Source organism: Gopherus evgoodei, chromosome 6 (assembly GCF_007399415.2).
Source record: "Gopherus evgoodei ecotype Sinaloan lineage chromosome 6, rGopEvg1_v1.p, whole genome shotgun sequence".
NCBI classification, from domain to species: domain Eukaryota; kingdom Metazoa; phylum Chordata; order Testudines; family Testudinidae; genus Gopherus; species Gopherus evgoodei.
Window position 1 is genome coordinate 136,795,207 of NC_044327.1, and position 19,930 is coordinate 136,815,136.

The 19,930-nt window shown below is 58.4% G+C and overlaps 1 protein-coding gene across 1 annotated transcript in view; it reads left to right on the forward strand.

The window, feature by feature from the left end:
* Positions 1–19,930, forward strand: part of GBA2 (glucosylceramidase beta 2) — a 57,277-nt gene that overhangs the window by 17,284 nt on the left and 20,063 nt on the right. Inside the window, 6 exon segments of the mRNA XM_030565821.1 lie at positions 4,841–4,932; positions 8,066–8,181; positions 9,694–9,912; positions 14,247–14,444; positions 14,446–14,505; positions 15,095–15,202. Coding sequence (XP_030421681.1) covers positions 4,841–4,932; positions 8,066–8,181; positions 9,694–9,912; positions 14,247–14,444; positions 14,446–14,505; positions 15,095–15,202 — 793 coding nt within the window.

Here is a 19,930-nt window from a genome sequence, read left to right on the forward strand (position 1 = left end):
TAAAACCTCTCCAACGCATCATCAGGGATCTACAACCCATTCTGGACAATGATCCCACACTTTCACAGGCCTTGGGTGGCAGGCCAGTCCTCGCCCACAGGCAACCTGCCAACCTGAAACATATTCTCACCAGCAACTGCACACTGCACCATAGTAACTTCAGCTCAGGAACCAATCCAGGCAACAAACCTCGATGCCAACTCTGCCCACATATCTACACCAGCGACACCATCACAGGACCTAACCAGATCAGCCACACCATCACCGGTTCATTCACTTGCACGGCCACCAATGTAATATACGCCATCATATGCCAGCAATGCCCCTCTGCTATGTACATTGGCCAAACTGGACAGTCGCTATGAAAAAGGATAAACGGACACAAATCAGATATTAGAAATGGCAATATACAAAAACCTGTAGGAGAACACTTCAGTCTCCCTGGCCACACTATAGCAAACCTTAAGGTGGCCATCCTGCAGCAAAAAAACTTCAGGACCAGACTTCAAAGAGAAACTGCTGAGCTTCAGTTCATCTGCAAATTTGACACCATCAGCTCAGGATTAAACAAAGAGTGTGAATGGCTTGCCAATTACAAAACCAGTTTCTCCTCCCTTGGTTTTCACCCCTCAACTGCTAGAACAGGGCCTCATCCTCCCTGATTGAACTACCTCATTATCTCTAGCTTGCCTGCATATATATACACCTGCCCCTGGAAATTTCCACTTCATGCATCTGACGAAATGGGTATTCACCCACGAAAGCTCATGCTCCAAAACATCTGTTAGTCTATAAGGTGCCACAGGATTCTTTGCTGCTTTTACAGATCCAGACTAACACGGCTATCCCTCTGATACTTGACCCCTTCTCCTAGCTTTCCCAGGCCGCCCAGGTTATACCCAGGGTTAAAGCTGGCGGAAGAGAGAGAGAGAGGGCGATGGGCCATAAAGACCCCCTGGCACCTCCCTTTAACCTCTCTCCCTGCATTCCCTGGTTCTGTGGTGACATCCGGGGAGTCTGGTAGCAGCGAAGGCAGGGGCTTAGTCCTGCCTTGAGTGCAGGGGACTGGACTAGAGACCTCTCGAAGTCCCTTCCAGTTCTGTGATTCTGTGCTAAATATGGCACTGGTGCAGCTGCTGTCAGTCTCCTGTGTCCAGATCTGGTTCCCATGGTTCAAAAAGGATGTTGATAAATTGCAGAAGGTTCGGAGAAGAGCAACAAGAATGATTAGAGAATTAGAAACCCGGCCTTGTCGTGACAGACTCAAAGAGCACAATATGTTTAGCTTGACAAAGAGAAGGTTAAGTGGTGACTTGACTCCAGTCTGTGTGTATCTAGATGGGGAACAGAAAGACAAGGTGTCGAGTATCAGAGGGGGGGCCGTGTTAGTCTGGATCTGTAAAAAGCAACATAGAGTCCTGTGGCACCTTATAGACTAGGAGACGCGTTGGAGCATAAGCTCTTGTGGGTGAGTACCCACTTCGTCAGATGCACGACAGCTTATCCTCCGATATGTCTGTTAGTCAGAAAGACAAGGCCGGGAGGTGATATCTTGTATTCTCACCAATGGAAGTTGGTCCAAAGAAAACTACACTGCATATATGGGGAACAAATGCTAAGAATGGAGTGCTCATCCGTCTAGTAGAGACAAGTATCAGAGGGGTAGCCGTGTTAGTCTGGATCTGTAAAAGCAGCAAAGAATCCTGTGGCACCTTATAGACTAACAGACGTTATGGAGCATGAGCTTTCGTGGGTGAATACCCACTTCGTCAGGTGCATGTAGTGAAAATTTCCAGGGGCAGGTATATATATATATGCAGGCAAGCTAGAGATAATGAGGTAGTTCAATCAGGGAGGATGAGGCCCTGTTCTAGCAGTTGAGGGGTGAAAACCAAGGGAGGAGAAACTGGTTCTGTAATTGGCAAGCCATTCACAGTCTTTGTTTAATCCTGAGCTGATGGTGTCAAATTTGCAGATGAACTGAAGCTCAGCAGTTTCTCTCTGAAGTCTGGTCCGGAAGTTTTTTTGCTGCAGGATGGCCACCTTAAGGTCTGCTATAGTGTGGCCAGGGAGGTTGAAGTGCTCTCCTACAGGTTTTTGTATATTGCCATTCCTAATGTCTGATTAATGTCCATTTATCCTTTTCCGTAGAGACTGTCCAGTTTAGCCGATGTACATAGCAGAGGGGCATTGCTGGCATAGATGGCGTATATTACATTGGTGGATGTGCAGGTGAATGAACCAGTGATGGTGTGGCTGATCTGGTTAGGTCCTGTGATGGTGTCGCTGGTGTAGATATGTGGGCAGAGTTGGCATCGAGGTTTGTTGCATGGATTGGTTCCTGAGCTAGAGTTATTATGGTGCGGTGTGCAGTTACTGGTGAGAATATGTTTCAGGTTGGCAGGTTGTCTGTGGGCGAGGACTGGCCTGCCACCCAAGGCCTGTGAAAGTGTGGGATCATTGTCCAGGATGGGTTGTAGATCCTTGATGATGCGTTGGAGGGGTTTTAGCTGGGGGCTGTATGTGATGGCCAGTGGAGTCCTGTTGGTTTCTTTCTTGGATTTGTCTTGCAGTAGGAGGCTTCTGGGTACACGTCTAAGCCTCCTACTGTGAATGGCTTGCCAATTACAAAACCAGTTTCTCCTCCCTTGGTTTTCACCCCTCAACTGCTAGAACAGGGCCTCATCCTCCCTGATTGAACTACCTTATTATCTCTAGCTTACCTGCATATATATACCTGCCCCTGGAAATTTCCACTACATGCATCTGACGAAGTGGGTATCACCCACGAAAGCTCATGCTCCAAAACGTCTGTTAGTCTATAAGGTGCCACAGGATTCTTTGCTCCTCTAGTAGAGACAGATACAATATGAACCAGTGGCTGAAAGCTGAAGCTAGACAACTTCAGACAGGAAATCAGGGGTACTTTTTTGACAGGGAGGGTAATTAACCATTAGAACAGCTGACCAAAGGTTGTTGTGGAGTCTCCATCACTGACAACTTTTAAACCAAGTTGGAATTTTTTCTAAAACATCTGCTCTGGGAATTATTTTGGGGAAGTTTTCTGGCCTGGGCTGTGCAGGGGGTCGGACCAGTCCTAGGACCTGTGCCGTGCAGGGGGTTGGACCGATCCTAGGGCCTGTACTGTGCAGGGATCGGACTGGGCCCAGGCCCAGGCCCAGGGCCGTGCGGGGGGCTCGGACCGGGCCCAGGCTCAGGCCCAGGCTCAGGCCCAGGCCCAGGGCCGTGCGGGGGGCTCGGACCAGGCCCAGGCCCAGGGCCGTGCGGGGGGCTCGGACCAGGCCCAGGCCCAGGGCCGTGCGGGGGGCTCGGACCAGGCCCAGGCTCAGGCCCAGGCCCAGGGCCGTGCGGGGGGCTCGGACTGGGCCCAGGCTCAGGCCCTGGCCCTGTGCCGTGCGGGGGGCTTGGACCGGTCCCAGGCTCAGGCCCTGTTCCGTGCAGGGGGCTTGGACCAATCCCAGGCCCTGTTCCGTGCAGGGGCTCAGACTGGTCCCAGGCTCAGGCCCTGTTCCGTGCAGGGGCTCGGACCAATCCCAGGCCCTGTTCCGTGCAGGGGGCTCGGACCAATCCCAGGCCCTGTTCCGTGCAGGGGCTCGGACCAATCCCAGGCCCTATTCCGTGCAGGGGGCTCGGACCGGTCCCAGGCCCTGTTCTGTGCAGGGGGTTGGACCGGTCCCAGGCCCTGTTCTGTGCAGGGGGCTCGGACCAATCCCAGGCCCTGTTCTGTGCAGGGGGCTCGGACCAATCCCAGGCCCTGTTCTGTGCAGGGGGCTCGGACCAATCCCAGGCCCTGTTCCGTGCAGGGGGCTCGGACCGGTCCCAGGCCCTGTTCCGTGCAGGGGGCTCGGACCGGTCCCAGGCCCTGTTCCGTGCAGGGGGTTGGACCGGTCCCAGGCCCTGTTCCGTGCAGGGGGCTCGGACCGGTCCCAGGCCCTGTTCCGTGCAGGGGGTTGGACCGGTCCCAGGCCCTGTTCTGTGCAGGGGGTTGGACCGGTCCCAGGCCCTGTGCCGTGCAGGGGCTCGGACCGGTCCCAGGCTCAGGCCCTGTTCCGTGCAGGGGGCTCGGACCAATCCCAGGCCCTGTTCCGTGCAGGGGCTCAGACCGGTCCCAGGCTCAGGCCCTGTTCCGTGCAGGGGGCTCGGACCAATCCCAGGCCTGTTCCGTGCAGGGGTCAGACTAGACAATCTCAGTTGTCCCTTCTGGCTTTGAAATCTCTGAGGTAATAATGACAATGGAGGCACCAGGCTGGAAACAGCCTCTCCAACAGCTGCCTCATCTCCCTTTCATCCCAAGGCTCCATCATGCTTCTTGACCTGTTGGCTGCTCCCTACGTCCTCCCTTGGCCTCTGTGCCCTGGTCTCCTCACAGTTCTCCTCTTGCCCTGATCACTTCTTCTGTGTGTTCTCAGCCGGCGACGACTCCTCCCTCCTGCGGGCTCTGGGTTTGTTTCCCTTCTCTCGGCGGCTCAGCACTTGCCCCACGCTGCCAAGGCCCTCCTGCCTCCTTCCTAGCACTGCGCTCTCCAGCCTTGGCTCTGGTCTTGTGGGGGACGGGAGGAGGGTGGTGCTTGGTTTTGCCCTGCCCTGGGGCTGTGGGGTGTGTCTCACTTGGCCAGACAGTGCCTTTCGAGTGTGTGGTGTGATCCTGCCACGTGCTGTGCTGCGGTCTGACCTGTCAGGCCGCTTGGGACCCCAGCCGACTCGTTCCCCACATTGGCCCTGGGCAAGTTTGCCCAGGCCCCTTGCGTTCTCTTCCCCTTGGGCGGGCTGGGGCCATGACCCGCTGGGGCCCTTCTCAGGTCTCCCTTCCCCTCAGCAGATATTTGCGGTGGTGGTACAGGAAGACACACGTGGAGAAGAAGTGTCCCGTCATCGACCTGTTCAACCCGCTCCCCCTGCGTCAGATCTACGGTGAGCTGCCAACCCACCCAGGAGGGCCCCGTGAGCGGGAGCAGGGTCGCGCCGGTGCACTGAAGCTGGCTGGAGTCTCCTGGGGCCTGAGGTTCGGGGAGGCAGGTGGGACGATGCCACGGTTCCCCCAGGGCTGAGGGTTTAGAGGAGGCAGTTGTGGATGGGGGGATGCTGGTGTGGACAGAACAGGAGACACACGAAGGCTGCTGCTGTGGGGCTACCCCGGGGGGGGGGGGGGCACATGGCAAGGCAGGTGAGTTCTGTGGGTAACCCTGAGTGCGGGTGGGGGCTGTGGGGGCTACCAGAGGGGGCAGGTGCTGTGGGGGTCATCCCTGGAGGTGGGTGCTGGGGCAGGTGCTGTGGGGATTACCCTAGGGGGCAGGTGCTGTGGGGATTACCCTAGGGGGCAGGTGCTGTGGTGCGGGTGGCTGCTATAGGGTGGATGCTGTGGGGCGGGTGGGTTCTGTGAGGGTTATCCCGGGGGAAGATGCTGTGGTGCAGGTGGGTGCTGTGAGGGTTACCAGAGGGATCAGGTGTGGTGGGTCAGGTAGGTGCTGCAGGGGGTCACCTGGGGGTTGGTGCTGCGGGGCAGGCAGGTGCTGCAGGAGGTACCCTGGGGGGGCAGGTCTTATGGGACACCCAGGTGCTGCAGAGGGTCCCCTGGGGGGCAGGTGCTGCGTGGCAGGCAGCTGCTGCAGGAGGTACCCTGGTGGCAGGTGTTATGGGACAGATGGGTGCTGCAGGGGGTACCCTGGGGGCAGGTGCTGTGGGGTGGGTGGATGCTGTGAGGGTTATCCCAAGGGGCAGGTGCTGCGGGGGGTTACCCTGGGGGCAGGTGCTGCGGGGAAGGCAGGTGCTGCAGGAGGTACCCTGGGGGCAGGTGCTGCAGGGTCGGTGCCACGGGGCAGGTGGGTTCTCTGAGGGTTCTCCCAGGGGGCAGGTGCTGCGGGGCAGGCAGGTGCTTCAGGAGGTACCCTGGGGGGCAGGTGTTATGGGACAGGTAGGTGCTGTAGGGGGTCCCCTGGGGGGCAGGTGCTGCGAGGCAGGCAGGTGCTGCAGGAGGTACCCTAGTGGCAGGTGTTATGGGACAGGCAGGTGCTGCAGGAGGTACCCTGGGGGGGCAGGTGTTACGGGACAGGTGGATGCTGCAGGGGGTCCCCTGGGGGGCAGATGCTGCGGGGCAGGCAGGTGCTGCAGGAGGTACCCTGGGGGGCAGGTGCTGCGGGGCAGGCAGGTGCTGCAGGAGGTACCCTGGGGGGCAGGTGCTACAGGGTCGGTGCCGCGGGGCAGGTGGGTTCTGTGAGGGTTCTCCCAGGGGGCAGGTGCTGCGGGGCAGGCAGGTGCTGCAGGTGGTACCCTGGTGGCAGGTGTTATGGGATAGGCAGGTGCTGCAGGAGGTACCCTGGGGGGCAGGTGTTACAGGACAGGTGGGTGCTGCAGGAGGTACCCTGGGGGGCAGGTGCTGCTTGGCAGGCAGGTGCTGCAGGAGGTACCCTGGGGGGCAGGTGTTACAGGACAGGTGGGTGCTGCAGGAGGTACCCTGGGGGGCAGGTGCTGCTTGGCAGGCAGGTGCTGCAGGAGGTACCCTGGGGCAGGTGTTACGGGACAGGTGGGTGCTGCAGGAGGTACCCTGGGGGGGCAGGTGCTGCTTGGCAGGCAGGTGCTGCAGGAGGTACCCTGGGGGCAGGTGTTGCAGGAGGTACCCTGGGGGCAGGTGTTATGGGACAGGCAGGTGCTATAGGAGGTACCCTGGGGCAGGTGTTACGGGACAGGTGGGTGCTGCAGAAGGTACCCTGGGGGCAGGTGCTGCATGGCAGGCAGGTGCTGCAGGAGGTACCCTGGGGGGCAGATGCTGCGGGGCAGGCAGGTGCTGCAGAAGGTACCCTGGGGGCAGGTGCTGCACGGCAGGCAGGTGCTGCAGGAGGTACCCTGGTGGCAGGTGTTACGGGACAGGTGGGTGCTGCAGGAGGTACCCTGGGGGGCAGGTGCTGCTTCGCAGGCAGGTGTTGCAGGAGGTACCCTGGGGGCAGGTGTTGCAGGAGGTACCCTGGGGGCAGGTGTTATGGGATAGGCAGGTGCTATAGGAGGTACCCTGGGGCAGGTGTTACGGGACAGGTGGGTGCTGCAGAAGGTACCCTGGGGGCAGGTGCTGCATGGCAGGCAGGTGCTGCAGGAGGTACCCTGGGGGCAGGTGCTGCATGGCAGGCAGGTGCTGCAGGAGGTACCCTGGGGTGCAGGTGCTGCGGGGCAGGCAGGTGCTGCAGGAGGTACCCTGGGGCAGGTGTTACGGGACAGGCGGGTGCTGCAGGGGGTCCCCTGGGGGCAGGTGCTGTGGGATGGGTGGATGCTGTGAGGGTTATCCCAAGGGGCAGGTGCTGCAGGGGGTACCCTGGGGCAAGTGTTACGGGACAGGCGGGTGCTGCAGGGGGTACCCTGGGGCAAGTGTTATGGGACAGGCGGGTGCTGCAGGGGGTACCCTGGGGGCAGGTGCTGTGGGGTGGGTGGATGCTGTGAGGGTTACCCCAAGGGGCAGGTGCTGCAGGGCAGGCGGGTGCTGCGGGGCAGGCAGGTGCTGCAGGAGGTACCCCGGGGGGCAGGTGCTGCGGGGCAGGCGGGTGCTGCAGGGGGTCCCCTGGGGGGCAGGTGCTGTGAGGTGAGTGGATGCTGTGAGGGTTATCCCAAGGGGCAGGTGCTGCGGGGGGTTACCCTGGGGGCAGGTGCTGCGGGGCAGGCAGGTGCTGCAGGAGGTACCCTGGGGGCAGGTGCTGCGGGGCAGGCAGGTGCTGCAGGAGGTACCCTGGGGGCAGGTGCTGTGGGATGGGTGGATGCTGTGAGGGTTACCCCAAGGGGCAGGTGCTGCAGGGCAGGCGGGTGCTGCGGGGGGTACCCTGGGGCAGGTGTTACGGGACAGGCGGGTGCTGCAGGGGGTACCCTGGGGGCAGGTGCTGTGGGGTGGGTGGATGCTGTGAGGGTTATCCCAAGGGGCAGGTGCTGCGGGAGGTTACCTTGGGGGTGCACTGAGTGGAGCTCAGCCTCCCCTGCACCGTGCATGTGCTCCCAAGTCCCGCTAGCCCCTCTCTCTTGCCAGGCTCCTGCAGGAAGAAGTGAATCTGCTGTTTTGTCTCTCTAACAGGGTGCCCGCTGGGTGGGTTTGGGGGAGGTACCATCACACGAGGCTGGCGGGGAGAGTTCTGTCGATGGCAGTTGAATCCCGGAGTGTACCACTATAAGACAGTCGTAGCAGACCAGGTGGGTGTGTGTTTGCATCGCAGGCTGTGGCATCCTCCCGCCTGGTCCCCTGGCAAGCCCTTTCCTCCGCGGAGTTTGGCGCATTATCCACGTTAGGCAGTGCAGCCTGAAGGCCCAGTTTCCCCTCTGCACCCAGGGGTAAGGAAAGGATGTGTGGGCATGGCTCCATCCCACCCCCTACTGCCATGCAGCCACCTCTGAGGTGGAACGTGGCAGCTGCTAATCAGCACCGTGCAATGAGGTAGAGGAGGAGGCCGAGAGAAACTCGTAGTTCTGGCAGCATGGGCCATGGAGCGGCTCCCAGCAGTCATGCGGGCAGGGTCGCTGCTGCCCAGCCCTGGGTCGTTCGCTCCTCACACAGCCGCTCAGGGACCACGTTTGCCAATTATTCTGTCAGGGTGACATCAGCAGCGAGCGAGTGACAGATCAGCACAGCAATGGGAGGGGCTGGGAGCCTGGGGTCCTGAGCGGCCCGGACTGCACAGGGCTTCAGGGCTAGTGAGCATGGAGCCTGCCCAGGATGGGACACTGGGGGATGTGCTGCAGCCCCACCCGGTACTGCCAGTTCCTTTCACTCCTGTCCTAATCTGACCCCATGGGCTGGCAGAGGAGTCACAACAGGATCTGGGGCTGGCCTGGGAGCCTCTGCCATGGCCCCTGGGACTGCAGGGTTGGCTGGACAGGCAGGGTGGGCTCAGCCGAGTTGGGGCTGAACCGAGATGCTGGAGTGAAGGCCTCAATGCCCAGGAAAGGGGCCAAGGGCTCTTTGTGGAGCACGCCTCATCAGCAGCTCAATGTTACGGCTTTGCAATAGAGCTGACGCATCCTATAAAACCCACAATGAGCCGCCTGCACACAGGCCCGAGGCGCTGACCCTGGCACAGGACCAAGGTTTCAGAGCCTCACCTGCACAGCAGCAGGAGTGAGGGCGGCTGCAGCAGCTCCGTGCCCCCCAGTGCCAGCAGGACACAGCTGTGCTGGGAGCCGGCCGGGTGGGAGGTTGTCTGCAGAAGTGATTCATCTGATTTGTGTTCTGTGCAGCCTCAGCAGGCTAAACAGCCATGTAGCGGCTGGATGCAGGTTCCCAGTGCTCCTATTTTCAGTGAGCTCCTCCCTCGAGGTTCTGGTGGCTCCTCTGCCGCCTCCAACATGACTTTGTTCCCTCTGGCGCAGGGTCCCTCCTGAGGCCTGGGTTGGCTGGTCCCTGCTCAGATCCTTTGGGCAGCCTCCCTGTGAGTGCACTCTGGGCCTTCGTTCCTCCCTGTGAATGCCCGGCCACCCACCCCTCTGAGCCAACCTAGGGCTGGTGAGTGGCTGCACAGGGAGACGGATGGTCTGTGGGGTGAGCAGGACTCGGGTCATTTAGGGCCTATAGGTCAAATCCAGTTCTTTGAGCTGCCCCGGGCAGCCAGTGCTGGGAGGGTTCTGCTGCCAGAGTTGAAACGGTCCCGGCTCTCGGGGCGGCTGCCCAGCATTCCCATCGCAGTGCTCTGTGCTCTCCTCCTCTCCCAGTTCACCGTCTGCTTGCGCCGGAAGGGACGGACCGTTTACCAGCAGGTCCTGTCTGTGGAGAGACCCAGCGTGCTGCAGGGCTGGAACTGGGGCTACTGCAGCCACTACGCCTTCTACCATGCCCTGTACCCTCGGGCCTGGACAGTCTACCAGCTCCCTGGGCAGGACGTGGTGCTCACCTGTCGGCAGGTCAGCCCGATCATCCCACACAACTACCAGGTGAGGTTCCCCCTTCTTCAGCCTTCATCCCTGCCTCTGGCAGGGCCTAACCCAGCATAGTCACTGTCCTCATCATGGGGGGCCTGCTTCTCCTAGCCTCGACCAGAGGGATAGTGCAGAGCGACACAAGGTATTGGGAATGGAGCCTGGAGTTCCCAGCTGGCAGATAAAGCAGCAGGCCTGGTGCCTGGGGGATGGCCTCAGTCACAGTCTGGGCACCAGGCCTGGTGCCTGAGGGATGGTCTCAGACACAGCCTGGGCAGCAGGACGAGTGCTTTGGAGTATGGCATGGGAGAAGCCTCCATCCTGCCATGGCCCAGATCCCTCTCATCCTGTCACCAGCAGGTGTTTCCTTATCCGCCTCTGCTTATCACTCCATTGCCTCGCCCTGCCCTGTGGCCTGGCAGTAGCTCTGCCTGGTCTTTGGCCCTGGTTATCAGTCCCAGATAGAAGATAAGGCAGAGAGTGGCTGGGAAGTTCCTGAGGACTCTGGGTGAGAGGTGAGAGTTGGAAAGCTGCCTGGGGAAAGCTGCACCAACAGGCTCCAGCCAGCTGGGCTGTGTTCTCCCAAAGCTGGAGTGGAGTGGGAGTGATGGGCTGGTCTGCCCTGCTCCCTGCTGCAGGTACCCGGCTGTGTGCAGGGGCCCTTGTTCCTTTATAAACAGAATGGGGGGGGGGGTCAGCGATGGGCAGCGAGAACAGAGAATGGTCTCCAGCAGAGAGAGATTGGATGGCAGGGGCCGTTGCCCTTGAGTGTAGCTGAATCAGGGTGGGGGAGATGAAATCACAGAAGAATGATGGGGAGGGGAAGGTGCAGCAGAAGCATCTGCTCGCCCTGTCTCATAGCCGAGGAACGAGTACACATTCACAATGGATAAAAGGAAATGCTTTCCAACGTGTTGTACAATTATCCTGTGAAACTCACTGCCACTGGATGGTGCTGGGACCAAGAGCTCAGCAGGATTCAAGGCGGGATTGGACACTCATATCGGTAACAACGTCCAGTGTTACAAAATTAAATGCTATAAATGCTCCTGCTCCAGGATTTAGGGGAAGAGGCTTCCTCCAGGCAGATTATCACAGCCTGACACGGCGTGATGCTGCACCGGATGGAGGGTTGAGTCTGCAGCAGCCTGTGGCTGATGGAACTGGGTCTCCTAGCTCAGGCAGTCGTGTTACATAGACCATCTGCTGCTTGGTCCAGGATACTGGACTAGATGAGCCAGGCCCCATCTGGCAGCCTTTACGAGTTTGCGTGTCATACAGCAGCACCTCGGGGCGGTGGGTGTTACAGAGCCCCAGGGAAGGGCTCAGGCCCTGGCCCAGGGAGTTGAGTCAGACTGGCCAGACGAGTGAGAAGGGGAGACAGCACTCCAGCAAGGTAGTCGGCTGGTAAACTGCCAAAGCCGGTTAGTTCTGGGGCTTCCCCAGCAAGGCAGGAATGCGGCCGGGCTGGGGTGAGGGCTGCTTGGCTCACAACAGCGGGGCTTTCTTCCTTCCTCATTTCTATCTCACGTTCTGTTCCCCTCCAGTCTGCCCCTCCTGCCAGAGGAGAGTGTGACAGGGCAGGGCCCCCTGTGAAGTCTCGCACCCCAAGGTTTTTTCTTCGGCAGTTCTCACCCGCCTGTCCCCTTTTTGCTCTGCTGTTTCTGACCCTTTGAGCTCCCCTTTTTACCTGTTCCTGATGCCTGTCCCTGACCTAGATACAGCCCTCTTCCCACTGGGCTATGGCCCAGCCTCGCTGCCCAGCTGCCTGCGTCTGGGGCTGCAGAGGCTCCAGGGCGTTGTCTCTGGCGCTGCCCCCGCAGAGGGGGCCTGATGCCACTGTTGTTGGAGCCCATGTGGGTGTTTGGCTGTCCTGCCTCAGGGTATGCTCCCAACAGCTTCTAGCTGCCCTCCCCTCCCCATGGCCAGTCTCAGCTGGGCCCCAGCCCAGCTCACCCTCGCCACGGGAGACTTCAGCAGCGATGCTGTTGATTAGCTGGAATCGCTCAGGTCCAGCTGCTCCCCAGGCCGGGAAAGCTGCCGCAGAAGGAGTGTGATTTCCCCCAATTCCCCGCAAGTGCAGGCGGCCGTTGATGCAGCCCCATGTGTAATGCAGCTGAGCACTGCCTAGCTCCCGGCCTGTCCTCGCCGGCCCAGCCTAGGGTCAGCCCAGCTCCCTGCCTGTCCTCGCCGGCCCACCCTCGGGTCAGCCCCATGCGTGGGCGTGAGGCTGCCTAGCTCCCGGCCTGTCCTCGCCGGCCCAGCCTCGGGTCAGCCCCGTGCGTGGGCGTGAGGCTGCCTAGCTCCCGGCCTGTCCTCGCCGGCCCAGCCTCGGGTCAGCCCCGTGTGTGAGCGTGAGGCTGCCTAGCTCCCGGCCTGTCCTCGCTGGCCCAGCCTTGGGTCACCCCGTGCGTGGGCGTGAGGCTGCCTAGCTCCCGGCCTGTCCCTCGCCGGCCCAGCCTCGGTCAGCCCCGTGTGTGAGCGTGAGGATACCTAGCTCCCGGCCTGTCCTCGCTGGCCCAGCCTTGGGTCAGTCCCGTGCGTGGGTGTGAGGCTGCCTAGCTCCCGGCCTGTCCTCGCCGGCCCAGCCTTGGGCCAGCCCCGTGCGTGGGTGTGAGGCTGCCTAGCTCCCGGCCTGTCCTCGCCGGCCCAGCCTTGGGCCAGCCCCCGTGCGTGGGCGTGAGGCTGCCTAGCTCCCGGCCTGTCCTCACCGGCCCAGCCTTGGGTCAGCCCCGTGCGTGGGCGTGAGGCTGCCTAGCTCCCGGCCTGTCCTCGCTGGCCCAGCCTTGGGCCAGCCCCGTGCGTGGGTGTGAGGCTACCTAGCTCCCGGCCTGTCCTCGCCGGCCCAGCCTTGGGCCAGCCCCGTGCGTGGGTGTGAGGCTGCCTAGCTCCCTGCCTGTCCTCGCCGGCCCAGCCTTGGGCCAGCCCCGTGCGTGGGTGTGAGGCTGCCTAGCTCCCCGGCCTGTCCCTCGCTGGCCCAGCCTTGGGCCCAGCCCCGTGTGTGAAGCGTGAGGCTGCCTAGCTCCCGGCCTGTCCTCGCCGGCCCAGCCTTGGGTCGTCCCCGTGCGTGGGCGTGAGGGCTGCCCAGCTCCCGGCCTGTCCCTCGCCGGCCCAGCCTTGGGCCAGCCCCGTGCGTGGGTGTGAGGCTGCCTAGCTCCCGGCCTGTCCTCGCGGCCCAGCCTTGGGCCATCCCCGTGCGTGGGTGTTAGGCTACCTAGCTCCCGGCCTGTCCTCGCCGTCCCATCCTCGGGTGCAGCCCCGTGTGTGAGGCGTGAGGCTGCCTAGCTCCCTGGCCTGTCCTCTCGCCGGCCCAGCCTCGGGTCACCCCGTGTGTGAGCATGAGGCTGCCCAGCTCCCGGGCCTGGTCCTCAGCCGTCCCAGCCTCGGGTCAGCCCCGTGTGTGAGCATGAGGCTGCCCATCTCCCGCCTGTCCTCGCCGGCCCAGCCTCGGGTCATCCCCGTGTGTGAGCGTGAGGCTCCTAGCTCCCGGCCTGTCCTCGCCGGCCCAGCCTTGGGCCAGCCCCGTGCGTGGGTGTGAGGCTGCCTAGCTCCCGCCTGTCCTCAGCCGGCCCAGCCTAGGGGGGTCGCCCCCGTGCGTGGGCGTTGAGGCTGCCCAGCTCCCGCCTGTCCTCGCTGGCCCAGCCTTGGGTCAGTCCCGTGCGTGGGTGTGAGGCTGCCTAGCTCCCCTGGCCTGTCCTCGCCGGCCCAGCTTTGGGTCAGCCCCGTGCGTGGGTGTGAGGCTGGCCTAGCTCCCGCCTGTCCTCGCCGGCCCAGCCTTGGCCAGCCCCTGCGTGGGTGTGAGGCTGCCTAGCTCCCGGCCTTCCTCTGCCGGCCCAGCCTAGGTGTCAGCCCCCGTGCGTGGTGCGTGAGGCTGCCCAGCTCCCGGCCTTCCTCGCTGGCCCAGCCTTGGGTCAGCCCCGTGCGTGGGTGTGAGGCTGGCCTAGCTCCCGGCCCTTCCTCGGCCCAGCCTCGGGTCAGCCCCGTGCGTGGGTGTAAGGCTGCCCTACTGATGTACCTGTCCCGGCACTGCCTCCAGAGCGCTTTGGTTTAATGGCTCCAGGCGCACCAGTCGCCCTCGGGGCCTTTACCCCTTTGTTTCCAGCACCATGGGCATGCATTCCTGGTGCTGCTTGGTGCAGAGCTGTCCTGCAGCACTGGAGCCCTGTGCTTTGGGCCCTGAGCCCTCCGCCACTCGCTATAGCAAACGAGTCCCCAGGCCTTGCTGCATCGGCCCCGTGTTCCCCTTGCAGCGGCGCGGCCCAGAGCTCCTCGTGGTGCAGGGACGGGATGCTCTGAGCCGTTTGCCTGGCAGGCTCTGAGCTGCGCGTACCTGGTGTCTGTTTCCCCAGGACACCAGCCTGCCCGTGGGAGTGTTCGTCTGGGAGCTGGAGAATGGCAGTGACGAGGCCGTGGACGTCTCCATCATGCTCACCCTGCGGAATGGCATGGGCACCAAGGAGGACAAGAGGGGGGGCCACTGGAATGAGCCCTTCAGCCTGGAGAAGGAGGGCGCACGGGTCCTCGGGAGTTCTCTGCTGCATCTCACTGCAGCCGCCATGAAACCCCTACACCCTCGCCATCTCTTGCCAAGGAGCAGGTAGAGGGCAGGCTGGTGAGCACGCACGTCTGTCTCTGCTGCAGAGTCTCGACACCTGCAGATTTGGGTTCTGGGGAGGTTTTGTGCCCCTCAGTCTGCCCCTTCCTGATCCCAGCACCTGACCTCTCTCAACTACTACAGCCATGTCTGTGGCAGCTGCTGCAGGCCCCAGCCTTGGAGCTTAAGAGCTGGGCTTTGGATTGCTCTGCAGCCGCTGGGGAGCCAGTGAAGCATGGATGGGGTGCTTTTACACCAGGTGGGGCTGTGGCCATTGGGAGGCCTGGGCTCTGGGGCCCTAGTGTCGGCCCCAGTTGCAGGGAGGGCAGGAAGGTGAGTCGTAGGCTCTAAAGGGCTCTTGCCCCCTCACATCCCCTCTGTAGGCTAGGGGCTGGGTAAGACCTGGGCCTGCAGGTCCCTGGGGTGGAGGGGGAGCTAGGATTGATGATGGGTACAGAGTTGGGCCCAGTGTGTTACCAGGGCAGGACATCCAGTTCTGAACACTGCCAGGCGCCAGGGCTCAGTCATCCAGCAGGTGCTAACCCTGCTGCTAGAAATGAACGGCTCCCCTAGATTTACCGCGTCCTTCTCTTCCTCCGCTAGGCTGGCACAGGAGTGACCCACTTCACAGCGTTCAACCCCGCTGGCACAGGGCAGGCAGTGTGGCAAGACCTCCTTCAGGACGGCAGGCTGGACTCCCCAGCAGGTGAGGTGATGCATGGTCCAGGTAACTTTCTGAGCAGAGACTGGTTCTGACCCAAGGCCCACCTAGCTCAGTACTGACTCCGCAGTAGCTGCTGTGGGATAATTGGGCTCCCACAAAGAGCTCATGCTGCTCTCTGATAGTGGTTTAAACCCTGAAGCTGGAGGTTTAATATCCCTGCTATGATCGCGCTGGGTAGTCTTGTCGGCCATAGAAATCTCCATCTCTCTCTTTGTCCTCATGCTAAGTTCTTGGCCTCACAACTTCCTGTGGCAGAGAGTTCCATGGGCTAATTGTGCACTGTGTGGACATGCATTTCCTTTGATTGGGTGTGAATTTTACGACTTTGAATTTCATTGAATATCCCCTTGTTCTTGTGCTCTGAGAGAGGGGGAGCAGACATTCCAAAAAGGCATTAGAATATTCTCCAGCTGGTTCCTTGTGCCTCCGAAGGCACCTCCTTGCTAGCTGTTTAAATCACTGTAAGGATGAAAGGGTCCATTTTATGAACTTGTTGAGATGCTGGTCAAATTTTAAAGGTGACATCAAATAAACTAGATTTGCCAGTTGTCTAAATGTTCCAGCCAATCTTCGACTAGAATCTAATAGGCTAATCCCTTTAAATTGAGCCCAGGGAACACTAGCGTGCTAATTTAGTGCTAGGTTCTTTTCACATCAACTTTTAGCATGAACAGTGTTCAATCAGGCACTTGGTTATTCTCAGTCAATCAACAGTTCATCCGGAAACACATCAGTATGTGATCAACAGTTCACTCGCCCGGACGTTGTTTATCCCCCCAGTTATTGTCTTTGGAGAGCTAGTATCTATCGCTTCCCAAACCCACAGCATGTTTAGTGGCCACCATACAACACAATTCTCATAACTTCATAAGCATGAATAATACACACGTTGATGGAACAGTGGGTTTCAGCAGATCATAGCCTTTCCCTTGATACCTTACAAGGGAGGCTTTATATGCAATGTCACAGTTATATACAAATGATGAATATAGGGGTTACAGGGCACTCCCCTGGGTGTAGAGTGTTACGCCATTAACCCTGGAACCCCTCCACATGGCTGCTCTGGGTGTCCATTTTTCAGGTGCTTTGCAGTTTCTGTCACCTCTTGGTCCTGTGACTCTGGATGAGGGGAGAGGCTGTCTCGGGGGTTCACTGAGCTCTGGGGGTCCCACATGGTGACCTCAGTTTTATATACCCTCATTCCAGGGTTTGTTAGAGGGGCACGTTCTCATTTCTCACGGGCACTTGCCAACTGATTTCAGCTGTTGCTCTGCTGCTTCCAATGGTGTCCAGTAGATGGCGGGCGTGTATAACACATTTCTTCAGTGCTTTTCTGATCAGGGCTTTTTGTATGTTACGTTCATTTCAAGGACTGTATTTCCGGATTAGCCCACACTGTTAATTAGAATGTCCTCCTTTCCAAGTTACTCCCCGTTTTATATCTTTCGGTGTTCCTTCATCTTTGTGTCATACAATTCCTATGTCACAATTATTTACAGTGAAAACCAACAAAGTCCCGTCTCCTCCAAATCTAATGTGCGTCCGGCTGTCCCTTATTGTCAGTCTCTAAGAACGGCCACACCTCTTTGCTACAGTCCTTCATGTGTTTTTGCTGGTATATAAGCATTTCACGTGATTTAGGGCTTGCAGCTGAACAAGAGACACTGTTCGTGCGTATCTACGCTCCTTTTGGTGCTGTGCACGTCTACACTGCAGCTGTCCCTCCATCTGAGCAGACATTGCAATTTCAAGCCCTTGTAGACAGGCTAAACTTCCCGTTGTCACCGAGTCCCCGGGCGATGCTCTGGAACTGCTCCCCACAAGCCAGGCAGGACTTTGGGGAGCCTCCTCTCCCTTGGAGCAGACTTGTTCAGGGCAAGAAGCTCACACGGCTTCACTCTCCTTGGAGCATTCAGCATCCTCTGCCCGTCCGTGTGCTTCCCACAGCGAGCCCACCCCAGCGGGGTCCTGGGGAAGCCACAGGGTCCTGCACCCCCACTTTGCAGTCAGACGTGACTCTCAGCCAGCCAGTAACACAGAGGTTTATTCGATGACAGGAGCAGGGTCTAAAACAGAGCTTGTAGGTACAGCGAACCGGACCCCTTGGCCGGGTCCATTCTGGGGGGCAGTGAGCCAGACCCCCCACGTCTGCACTTCACTCCTCGTCCCCAGCCAGCTCCAGACTAACAACCCCCTCCAGCCCCTCCTCTCTGCTCAGTTCCTTTCCCGGGCCAGGATGTCATCTGACTTCTTTGTCTCCCTCACCTTTAGCATCCCCTTGCAGGGGGGAAGGGCCTGACCATTAGTTGCCAGGAGACAGAGTGTCGGCCATTTATGCACACTGGCCTTTATCCCACCACCTAGAGACTTAAGAACTGCATAGGGGAAACTGAGGCACCCACACAGTGTTCAGAGGAAACATTAAGAACAGCCCCACTTTGTCACACCCGTCAGTCTGGGTTCAAGTTCAGTGGTCAAAGTCTTTCTAGTCTGGATGGTTTGTGGCAAGCAGCTGAAGCTGTGTGGGCTGGTCCAGCCTCATGTCAGTCACCTGCAAGGAAAGCTGGTCAATGATGTCGGTTTCCCTGTGAGGGTTTGTAGCGATTTCCCGCTCAGCCTCCTCCTGAGCCGATAGTAATGGCAGCAGCAGCACACAGAACAAGAGAGAGCCTATCGCACCCAGTGGCTGCTGACAAGGATGGTAGAAGAACGGATGCATTGGGAAGGAAGTTATTCAGCCTCGCTTAGCATGAAACTGGCAAACTACCAAGCAATCGTGTCTCGTTACCATTTCCTTTTCAGGGGGAAAAGTCTTGGCCAGGTCTTTGCCCGAGGACTGACAAAGACAGGTGACTATTAATATAGGAGGGCAGCGTGTAGCAGAACATGGGCTAAGAGCTTCACTCAATGTTTGTGACTCAGTGGCAAGATCAGTTGCATCTGCAGTTCCTCCTCGCAGATATGCGGGGCTGGGATATCACCAGAGAGAAAACCTAAGATAGAAAATCCCTCAGGTGAGGGAGATGGACTTCTTAATGACAAAATTAATGATGTTTTAGGAAAGATAAAGGATACAAGATCAACAGTAAGATCATTAAGTCTGTTTTAGTCTTTCAGGAACCAACATTTAGATACATCACAAACAGTTTTACTCCCATTATCTTTGTTGTCTTACTACACCCAAAGATGACAAGCATACCAACAACAACAACAAACCTGCAACTTCTCAGCAGCAGCAGAGAAAGTCTTTAAACCACTCAGGGCATCAAGTCATTCTGCAATTTCCTCTTCTCTAGGAAATCTGAGAAGTGAGGATTGAAATCTGCCAACCACTCAATGATACAACTGTACTTCCCTTTTTGAAATGTCAGCTTTCTCACGTCCTCCATGCGTGCACCGGGACAATGGTGGACTTTAGAAATGACAGAAAAAGGTTTAACTATTTAGTCAGGGCCCTCCCAACACTCTCCCTCCCCACCTTTCTCTCCTCAGGACTCCTCCTGTGAGACTATGTAAGAATAGAAATTCAATCCCTTCTTGAAGTAGGGGCATCGAGGAGTTCACCACGGAGTACAAGAATCTGGGGTTTTATTCAAGATGTTTCCTTACACTGAAGAAGGGTGGAGAACTCCATCAGATATTGGACCTAAGGAAGCTTAATGCATACATCAGAAAGTTCAGTTTCCGTATGGTAGTCCTGGCCTCTCCCTTCCCCTCATTTTCAAGTCAAGTATCAGAGGGGTAGCCCTTTTAGTCTGTATCCACAAAAACAACGAGCCGTCCGGTGGCACCTTAAAGACTGTGGGTATGGCTACATTTGGAATTTCAAAGCGCTGCCCCGGCAGTGCTTTGAAGTGTGAGTGTAGTCAGAGCGGCAGCGCTGGGAGAGAGCTCTCCCAGCGCTGCATGTAAACCACATTCTTACAGGTGTAGCGTTGCAGCGCTGGGAGCCGCGCTCCCAGCGCTGCTGCCATGATTACACTGACGCTTTACAGCGCTGTATCTTGCAGCGCTCAGGGGGGTGTTTTTTCACACCCCAGTTGCAGCGCTGTAAAGTTGTGAGTGTAGCCAAGGCCTAACAGATTTATTTGGGCATAGCTTCTTGGGTAAAAAAACCCACTTCTTCAGATGCATGGAGTGAAAATTACAGATACAGGCGTAAATATACACTGGCACATGAAGAGAAGGGAGTTTCCTTACAAGTGAAGAACCAATGCTGAAGGCCAATTCAGTCAGGGTGGATGTGGTCCACTCCCAATAATTGATGAGGAGGTACCAACACCAAGAAAGGGAAAATTGCTTTTGTAGTGAGCCAGCCACTTCCCAGTCCTATTCAAGCCCAAATTGATGGTGTTAGTTTGCAAGTGAATTCTAGCTCTGCAGTTTCTCTTTGAAGTCTGTTTTTGAAGATTTTTTTGTTGAAGGATGGCTTCTAAATCTGTTATTGAGTGTCCAGGAAGATTGAAGTGTTCTCTACTGGCTTTTGTATGTTACCATTCCTGATGTCTGATTTGTGTCCATGTATCCTTTTACATAGAGACTGTCCGGTTTGGCCAAGGTAAATGGCAGAGGGGCGTTGCTGGCACATGATGGCATATATCACGTTGGTAGATGTGCAGGTGAATGAGCCTCTGATGGTGTGGTTGGGTCCCATGATGGTGTCACTAGAGTAGATAATCTTTCAAGTCAAGGTTGGTTTGCAGCCCTTGATGTAC